Genomic DNA, 10,531 nt, shown 5'->3' with positions numbered 1-10,531 from the left:
ATAATATTGAGGTATGTGCCCTCTATCCCTACACTTTGAAGAGTTTTGATCAGAAAGGGATGCTGTACTTTGTCAAATGCATTTTCAGAATCTATTGAGAGTATTCTATGGTTCTTGTTCTTTCTTTTATTAATGTGCTGTGTCACATTGATTGATTTGCAGATGTTGAACCAATCTTGTAGCCCTGGAATAAATCCCAATTGGTCGTGGTGAATGATCCTTTTAATGTGCTGTTGGATTCTATTGGCTAGTATTTTGGTGAGAATTTTCACATCTGTGTTCATTAAGGATATTGGTCTGTAATTCTCTTTTTTGATGGGATCCTTGTCTGGTTTTGGGATCAAGGTGATGCTGGACTCATAAAATGAATTTGGAAGTTTTCCTTCCATCTCTATTTTTTGGAACAGTTTCAGGAGAATAGGAATTAATTCTTCTTTAAATGTTTGGTAGAATTCCCCTGGGAAGACGCCTGGCCCTGGGCTTTTATTTGTTTGGAGATTTTTGATGACTGTTTTAATCTCCTTACTGGTTATTGGTCTGTTCAGGTTTTCCATTTCTTCCTGATTCAGTTGTGGTAGTTTATATGTCTCCAGGAATGCATCCATTTCTTCCAGATTGTCAAATTTGTTGGCGTAGAGTTGCTCATAGTATGTTTTTATAATTGTTTGTATTTCTTTGGTGTTGGTTGTGATCTCTTCTCTTTCATTCATGATTTTATTTATTTGGGTCCTTTCTCTTTTCTTTTTGATAAGTGTGGCCACAGGTTTATGACTCTTATTAATTCTTTCAAAGAAACAGCTCCTAGTTTCGTTGATTTGTTCTATTGTTTTGTTGATTTCTGTTCTTATCTTTATTATTTCTCTTCTCCTGCTGGTTTTGGGCTATCTTTGTTTTTCTTTCTCCAGCTCCTTTATGTGTAAGTTTAGGTTGTGTATTTGAGGACTTCTTGTTTCTTGAGAAAGGCTTGTACTGCTATATAGTTTCCTCATAGGACTGCCTTTGCTGTGTCCCACAGATTTTGAACCATTGTGTTTTCATTATCATTTGTTTCCATGAATTTTTTTCAATTCTTCTTTAATTTCCTAGTTGATCCATTCATCCTTTGGAAGGATGCTGGTTAGTCTCCATTATTTGGGTTCTTTCCAAATTTCCTTTTGTGATTGAGTTCTAGCTTCAGAGCATTGTGGTCTGAAAATATGCAGGGAATGATCCCAATTTTTTGATATTGGTTAAGATTTGATTTAGGACCAAGGATGTGATCTATTCTGGAGAATGTTCCATATGCACTTGAGAAGAATGTGTATTCTGTTGCTTTGGGATGGAATGTTCTGAATATATCTGTGATGTCCATCTGGTCCAGTGTGTCATTTAAGGCCTTTATTTCCTTGTTGATCTTTTGCTTAGATGATCTGTCCATTTTAGTGAGGGGAGTGTTAAAGTCCCCTACTATTATGGTATTATTGTCAATGTGTTTCCTTGATTTTGTTATTAATTAGTTTATATAGTTGGCTGCTCCCATCTTAGGGACATACATATTTAAAATTGTTAAATCTTGTTATACAGACCCTTTGATATAGACCTTTAATATAGTGTCCTTCCTCATCTCTTATTATAGTCTTTGGCTTAAAATCCAATTGATCTTATGTAAGGATTGCCATCCCAGCTTTTTTCTGACGTCCATTATCACAGCAAATTGTTTTCCACCCTCTCACTTTAAATATGGAGGCATATTCGGGTCTAAAATTAGTTTCTTGTAGACAGCATATTGATTTTTTTTTAATCTGTTCTGATGTTCTGTGTCTTTTGATTGGGGCATTTAGCCCATTAATATTCAGGGTAACTATTGAGAGATATGAATTTAGTGCCATTGTATTGCCTGTATGGTGACTATTACTGTATATTGTCTCTATTCCTTTCTGATCTACTAGTTTTAGGGTCTCTCTTTGCTTAGAGAACCACTTTCAATATTTCCTGTAGAGCTGGTTTGGTGTTTGCAAATTCTTTCAATTTTTATTTGTCTTGGAAGATTTTTATTTCTCCTTCTATTTTCAATGATAGCCTAGTTGGATATAATATTCTTGCTGAATGTTTTTCTCTTTAGTGCTCTGACTATATCATGCCAGTTCTTTCTGGCCTGCCAGGTCTCTGTGGATAAGTCCACTGCCAATCTAATATTTTTACTATTATATGTTATGGGCTTCTTTTCTCAGGCTGCTTTCAGGATTTTCTCTTTGTCACTAAGATTTGCAAACTTTACTATTAGGTGACGGAGTGTGGACCTATTCTTGTTGATTTTAAGTGGGGTTCTCTGCACCTGGTTCTCTCCTGGATTTTGATGCTTGTTCCCTTTGCCGTATTAAGGAAATTCTCTATAGTAATTCTCTCCAATATACCTTCTTCCTCCCTCTCTCTTTCTTCTTCTTCTGGAATCCCAATTATTCTAATGTTGTTTCATCTTATGGTGTCACTTATCTCTCAAATTCTCCCCTCGTGGTCCAGTAGCTGTTTGTCTCTCTTTTGCTCAGCTGCTTTATTCTCTGTCATTTGGTCTTCTATATCACTAATTCTTTCTTCTGCCTCATTTATCCTAGCAGTAAGAGCCTCCATTTTTTATTGCACCTCATTAATAGCTTTTTAAATTTCAATTTGGTTCGATTTTAGTTCTTTTATTTCTCCAGAAAGAGCTTTTATCTCTCCAGAGATGGTTTCTTTTATATCTTCCATGCCTTTTTCGAGGTCAGCTAGAACATTGAGAATTGTCATTCTGAGCTCTAGATCTGACATATTACCAATGTCTGTATTGATTAGGTCCCTAGCCTTCGGTACTGCCTCTTATTCTTTTTTTGGCGGTGAGTGTTTCTACCTTGTCATTTTGTCCAGATAAGAATATATAAAGGAGCAAATAAAATACTAAAAGGGTGTCAAGGACCCCAGGAAAATGCACTTTAACCAAATCAGAAGAGACCACAAATTGTGGGGGAGAGAAAGGGGATAAAAAGAAGTTCAGGAAAAAAAATTTAAAAAAAGAAAACAAATAAAGAAAAAATATAAAAAAGAAAAAATATATATATATATTAGACTGGTGACTAGAACAGGGCCACCAACTTAATTTTGGGAGTATTTTGGTGTCTTGGAAGAAAGCACCTCCCAAAATTTAAAGAATGAGAAACACATATAAGGACAAACACAATGAAGGGATGGAATATGCCTATAAAGATGAAAAAAAAATTTTTTAATTTCTAAAGAAGGAGTTGATAAAGTAAGTTGGTTGGGAGAATAAAGAAAAAGAAAGTGGAAAGAATTTACTTGGTTTGGAGACTAGAACAAGCCCAGAGCTAGATTTAAGGTGTATTTTGATCTATTAGAAGAATTTGTACCCCAAATTTTTTAGAAGAAAAAACCCTATGTGTATACAAAAAATAAAGTTAGATACAATGGAGGATAAAATATGACTATAATAATGAAGGTTCAAAAAAGATTATTATTATTTTTTATGAAAGGTATTGTTAAGATAAACTAGTTAAAAAACATTAAAAAAGAAAAGGTTAAAGTTAAAAAAATTAGCAGAAGAAAAAAAATAAAATTAAAAAAATACATTAAATTAACAACAAGACTAAAGCATCATGGGGAGAAAGCCATGAGTTCCATGCTTTGCTTTCTTCTCTGGAATTCTGCTGTTCTCCTTGGTAAGTGAACTTGGTCCTGGCTGGATTTCTTGTTGATCTTCTTGGGGAGGGGACTAGTGTAATGAATCTCAAGTGTCTTTGCCTGAGGCGGAATTGCACCACCCTTACCAGGGGCCAGGCTAAGTACTCCACTCGGGTTCACTTTTGGGAGCTTTTGTTCCCTGAATGTTTTCCTTAGAGTTCTGGAGGACAGAAATGAAAATGGCGGCCTCCCAATCTCTGGCCTGGAGGAGCTGAGAGCTCAGGTCTCCACTCCTCAGTGCACCCTCAGAGAAAAGCGCTCAATCACAACCATCTCCCTGACCTCTGGCTGCGCTCAAGCTCACCCAGCCTGTGACCGGTTCAAGGTAACCCCGAGCTGAGAGCTCACCCAGCTCTGTCTCTGTAGCCAGCTTCCCCGCTCTAATACCTGCAAGCTCTGTGACACTTAGACACCCCTGATCCTTCTGTGACCCTGTGGGACCTGGGGCCACACTGACACCATGTGGGCTTTACTCTCGTTTAGCCTCTGGAGCGATGTGCCTCAGTGGAGCAGACTTTTAAAAATCCTGATTTAGTGCTCCATTGCTCCACCACTTGCTGGGATCTGGCCCCACCTCCTACGGTCTATCTTCCTGTCACTTTGGATTCACTTCTCCGCCAGTGCTACCTTTCAGAAAGTGGTCGATTTTCTGTTTCTAGAATTTCTGCTCTTCTTCTCTTCCATCTCATGTTGGATTTGTAGATGTTTGCAATGATTTGATAAGCTATCTAGCTGATCTCCTACTACCTGATGTCGTTTCAGCCTGCTACATCTCTGCCATCTTGACTCCTACCCCGGGGTTGTAATACTTTCTAAATTTGGTTCCAGGTTTAATGATGGAGGTGAGTCTTATTTTAAATTAACCCATCTAAAAAATTAGGTTTATCTTACCCACAATGGCTTTGCCTCCTAAAATGTCAACAGATGTTGTCTCCTGAAACCCAGTGACTCTTGTGATGGTTGTTCCCACAGCAATTCTCCTTAACAGCCTGGATGAACAAACAAAATCTAACAGTGCTAACAGAATTCATCCTAATGGGAATCACAGACCTTCCGGAGCTGCAGGCTCCCTTCTTTGGGCTCTTCCTCATCATCTACACAGTCTCAGTGGTGGGCAACCTGGGCGTGATCATCCTTACCAAGATGGACTCCAGGCTTCAAACACCCATGTACTTCTTCCTTAGACACCTGGCTTTCATTGATCTTGGTTATTCAACTGCTGTGGGACCCAAAATGTTAGTAAATTTTGTAGCTAATCAAAATACAATCCCCTATAACTGGTGTGCTACACAGCTGGCTTTCTTCCTCTTGTTCATCATCAGTGAATTTTTCATTCTGTCTGCAATGGCCTATGACCGCTATGTGGCTATCTGTAACCCTCTGCTTTACACGATTGTTATATCACAAAGGGTGTGCTGGGTGCTGGTAGTCATCCCTTATGTCTACAGTGCTTTTCTTTCTGTGATAATCACCAAAAAAATTTTTATGTCATCCTTCTGTGGCCATAATGTCATTAGACATTTTTACTGTGATAGTCTTCCCTTGTTAACTTTGCTATGCTCAAGCTCACGTGATATTGAGTTGATAATACTGATCTTTTCAGCATTTAATTTGGTTTCATCCCTTCTGGTGGTGCTGGTGTCTTACATCCTAATTCTTATGGCCATCCTTAGGATGAACTCTGCAGAGGGCAGGCACAAAACCTTCTCCACCTGTGGATCTCACCTGACAGTGGTCCTTGTATTATACACCACTCTATTCTTCATGTATTTGCAGCCTCAAACCAATCATTCCTTTGATACTGATAAAATTGTCTCTGTATTTTACACTTTGATTATACCTATGCTGAATCCTATGATCTACAGCTTGAGGAACAAAGAAGTTAAAGGTGCCCTCCATAGGATATGGAAAAATTGGCATGCACTGCCTATGTAGAGTTCAAAATAAACAATGTATATAATAAATTAGGTTAGAGACTACTGTTTAGTTCATGTCACAGGGTTTAGGAAGCAGTAATGTGTAAAAGTCATAGAAAATAAGAAATAATTTTTTTTTCCTGTTTTCAACTTCTAGATTTTTCAGTAGTGATCATCCTTTTGTTACCAACTTTGGTTTCAGTCTGGTATACAGACCACGATTCTCACATTGCAAAGTACTTGGGTGATGATCAAAGACAACTTTTGTTTTGTTTAAAATACATCTCAGTTTAGGGACACTTGGGTGGCTCAGTGGACTAAAGCCTCTGCCTTCGGCTCAGGTCATGATCCCAGGGTCCTGGAATCAAGGTCCACATCAGGCTCTCTGCTCAGCGGGGAGCTTGCTTCCTCCTCTCTCTGCCTGCCTCTCTGCCTTCTTGTGATCTCTGTCTATCAAATAAATAAATAAAGGCTTAAAAAAATACATCTCAGCTTAATCTTTTTTAAAAGGCGTTTTTGTGTCTTTCATTTAATATTAAGTAAATATGCCCATCCCCCTGGCATATGGCATAAGGAAGATGGCATTTATAATTTTGTGGAGGGAATATACACATCAATAAATAATCAACAATATCTGCCTTAATGATACTTTAATTTTATCCCCTTGTTGTGTTGGCATCTCAGATTTGTTATGTGTTAATTTGTATACCTGTATATACTTAGGAAGGCAGAAATAGAAGTGTGATTATTTTCAGAAAGCGTAATCTGTATATTAAAATTTTAAAACAACTCTTCATGCTGTAACATTAGAATTAATAAGTGAAGTTTGTAAGTTTGGTGCAGGTAAGTTCAGCATATGAAAGATTAAGTGTTTTTTTTTTTCCTAGATGTTAGAAAAAAACAGGTAAAAATATAATTTTAAACCAGCTATTATACTGGAATTAAAAACTGCATAATACCTAGAATAAATTGTAATGAAGGATTTGCATGATTTCCTTGCTAGAAACTAAAACATTGTTGATATTGAGGAAGACATAAATGTGGCACATGTTATACAAATGCTTTGGCAAAGGATTCAGAATATCTTAGGAGAAGAAAGAACTCAGACATATTCTAAAACAGATATCAATTCCTTTAACAAAGCTAGATCATTTTTAGAAATTAATTTTGAAACTATTTTAACTTTTTGTAAATAATTCTTCCTTCCGTCCTTCTTTGTCTTTTCTTCTACCTTATAGAAAGATGGAAGCTGATTCTAAAATTTATTAGGAAAGGCAAATTGCCTAAAAGTTAAAGACAGTCTTGGAGAAAGAATAAATCTGCAGAAGTTACACCACTAGATTTCATGATCTGTCACAAAGCTATAGCAACTAAGAAAACATTGGCATATCAAGATATGCCAGAGTTTTCTCTGAAGAGTAAGAATAGAAAATATCATATGATCCAGTAATTTCACTCTGGGTATTTACCCAAAGAAAATAAAACAGACTTCAAAAAGAGATGCACAGTTTTTTGTTCATTGCTACATTATTTACAGTAGCTGAGATATAGAAGCAGTCCAATCAGTCCTTGATAGATGAATGGATAAAAACATAAATATTGGAATAAAAAAGAAAGAACTCTTGCCATTTGCGACAACATGGATGGACATAGGGGGCATTATGGGAAATGAAATCAATCAGAGAAATACAAATACTATAAGAATTCACTTACATATGAAGTATAGAAAACAAAACAATCAAACAAAAAACAGAAAAATACCCATAAATGCTGAGAACAAACTGATGGTTGCCAGAGGGAAGGGGAATACAGGGAAGGGATGAATGGGTGAGGAGGAGTGGAAGATACAGACTTCCAGTTATGGAACAAGTGAGTTACAGGATAAAAGTTACAGCATAGGAAATATGGTCGATTGTATTTTAGTAGCATTGTGTGGAGACAGATGGCAGTTACACTTGTGAACATAACGTAATGTATAAACATGTTAATTCACTATGTTGTGTGTCTGAAACTAATGTAACATTATGTGTCAACTGCACTTCAATAAAAAGAAAAAAGGTAACATTTTCCAGAAATCAGATGAATTGATCAATGGAATTAAATGGTGACTTCAGAAATCGATCCACATATATGTTGTCACCTAGCATGTGACAGATACATCACTATTTTCCTAAAGAGAAATAATGATCTTTTCAATAAATGCTATTAGGTAATTAATATACTATTTTGAGGGAAAAAATAATCAACACATACTCAGGACCTATACAGGACCAATTCTACTTGGATTAAAGATTTAAATGTGAAAGGCAACAACATTTGAAAAGAGATCATAGTGGCACATCTTTGCAATATAGAAATATGTACAACATTTTAAACAGAACACACAAAACAATAGCTATCTAAGATTTAAAAAGATTAATTGAATTTTATATGGAAATTCTGTTCATCAAAATTCATAATGTGAAAGGAGACTCTCATAATGGGAGAGGATACCTTTATCACACCTACAGAATCAGACAGAGAGCTGAAAGGGACTCATGGGCAAAATATAAAAGTAACTTTTGCAAAACAATAAATAGTTCACATGAAATACAATGCAAAGATGACAAAACCATGATTCAAAAGAAAATATATAAATGACCATTAAACACATGAAACGGTTCTCAATTTCATTCAGCATTAGAATAACACAAACTAAAACTATAATAATCCTCATACACATTATCTAGAAAGGTGAGAAAGAAAATGATGGAAAATAATAAATCTTGACAAGGATATTGAATACTCATAACTATTCACACTGTAGTAGGATTGCACGTTAATACAACCACTCTGTAAACTCATTAGGCACTATTTACTAATGCCGAATAGGTGTGTCCACAACTCAATAATTTCAGTGTGAAGGATATACCCAATAAAAATGGATTCAAGATTAAGCCAATCTAGATTAAATATTTCTGTGGTTGCGAAGGGTGTGGAATGAGCCGCCTTAAATTACCATTTTGAAGGTTTATATCACTAGTCATAAGCCTGAAAATTCAAACTAATTCTAACATTTGATGATAGACAATGAATAAATAATTTGTGGTATAGTCATAAAATGGCACTGTCCATAGACATGAGAATCAGCAATCTAGAACTACCTATGATAGCATACTGCATGAAAGAAGTCAGACACAAAAAATACACAGATATTATTTATTTATATGTTAACAAAAATACATGAAAATAATTTATGCTGTTAGAAGGCAAAATAATGGTTATCCGTGCATGTGTGTGTGTGCGTGTGTGCGTGCGTGTGTGTAATAGGAAAATGAAGGATTCTTTGGGGGACCTCTTTATGTCTTATTTTTGTTATTATCATAGCAGTTTAATCTGGTTTCTGATTATGTATTTGTGCTGGATTTGTAAAAATGCCTGATGTATGCCTCTTAATATGTATATTAGACTTCAATAAAAAGTTTAAAACACTACAAAAAGGGGACTACAGCTGCACCTATGTATTGTTATCACATGTAATTTTTTTTAATGATTCAGAAAACAACATTCAAACATCTTTATTATGTCCCTGGACAGAAAAGTCCTCAAAAGCCACTTTATTAATAGGAGTCAATTAAGGGTTGGGAGAAAAAATGAAAATACCTTCCCTACACACACAATGTTTTGATTCCAGATCTCTGGGTTGCAGTAGAAAGACTAACCAGGAGATAGTGTGTGGAAGGGTACCTAACAGAATTTTATCTGTAGTGGAATATATGGGTGCCCTGTTAATTAGCCAAGATATCACGACTTCCTTTGATGCTTTTGAATGCTTTAGGCACAATGAACTTGCATGTTTTCTCCTCAGGGACAGCGTCAATTTAAGAAAGACACCCATACCACCTTCTTCACCGGTTGTGTTAGGAGTAGATGCAAGCACAGACGGTCCCCTTCAGAGGGGAGTGGACTACACGTGTCTCTGTGACTAACTCAGACCAGGGACCCTTCAGGACCCCATTAGTGACTTATACCCCACCTCCCTCAGTGATCCAGCTACCTCTTTAATTATTTGCTTTGATAATCAAAGTTTCTGGGTAAACAGAAGAGTGTACACACCTTTCTTGTAATTTTTGGTGAAAGCTAGACATTTGTTATGAGGCAGGAAGTTTGTACTCTCTGAAGAGTTAAAAAAAAAAAAAGTCTCTGAAAAAGTAGCTTTGTTAAGAAAATTCAAAACAAAGACCTGAAGATTGTCATTATTATTTTCTTTCATTTGGATACTTAAGAAAATGTCAAAGATGATATCATTATATATAGTTATTTGGATGTTTCTCAGAATTCTTAAGGTCAAATAACACATTTCCATAGTGATTTCCAGATACTTCTCAAGTAAAAGGATTATCTCAGTATGTTTATAATCCTTGCAATTTCTGGGGTGCCTGATTGTGTCAGTGGGTTAAAGCCTCTGTCTTCCGCTCAGGTCATGATCCCAGTGTCCTGGGATCTAGCCTCAGCTCTCTGCTCAGCAGGGATCCTGCTTCCTCCTCTCTCTCTGCCTGCTTCTCTGCCTACTTGTGATCTCTGTCTGTCAAATAAATAAATAAAATCTTAAAAAATAAATACTTGCAATTTCTGTTTCCAGTATGCCATGTGTTTCCCAGATGTACCAATGAACTTTATAAATCACTTTTAGTTGGAAGTGAGGCAAAATCAAATGATTACAGCCTTGCTATGTCTCCATCACACCACAAAGTCTGATTAGTAAGAGGACTGCCCTGCTTCCTTACCTACAAGCCTTGAAAGAGTTTCTGAAATGCCATGAGATTGTCCCTTGAATGACTCAATGCACATCTAATGGAGATCAGAACTAAGATTAAAAAATGTACAAATACAAATTTAGATAAAAAGAATTCTTATAAAATTATGAA

The 10,531-nt window shown here is 36.1% G+C and overlaps 1 protein-coding gene across 1 annotated transcript; it reads left to right on the top strand.

Annotated features, from left to right (window-relative positions):
• Nucleotides 1–4,701: 4,701 nt before the first annotated feature.
• On the top strand, nt 4,702–5,643 carry LOC132021287 (olfactory receptor 8K3-like). The gene has a single exon (XM_059405451.1). The coding sequence runs from the start codon at nt 4,702–4,704 to the stop codon at nt 5,641–5,643; it is 942 nt and encodes a 313-aa protein (XP_059261434.1).
• Nucleotides 5,644–10,531: the final 4,888 nt, after the last annotated feature.

The sequence above is a fragment of the Mustela nigripes genome, chromosome 1 (genome assembly GCF_022355385.1).
Source record: "Mustela nigripes isolate SB6536 chromosome 1, MUSNIG.SB6536, whole genome shotgun sequence".
Taxonomy (NCBI): Eukaryota; Metazoa; Chordata; class Mammalia; order Carnivora; family Mustelidae; genus Mustela; species Mustela nigripes.
This window is presented reverse-complemented; position numbering and strand designations above follow the sequence as displayed.

Coding starts and splice junctions, on each gene's coding strand:
- LOC132021287 (XM_059405451.1), top strand. CDS start 4,702: ATGAACAAACAAAATCTAACAGTGCTAACAGAATTCATCCTAATGGGA.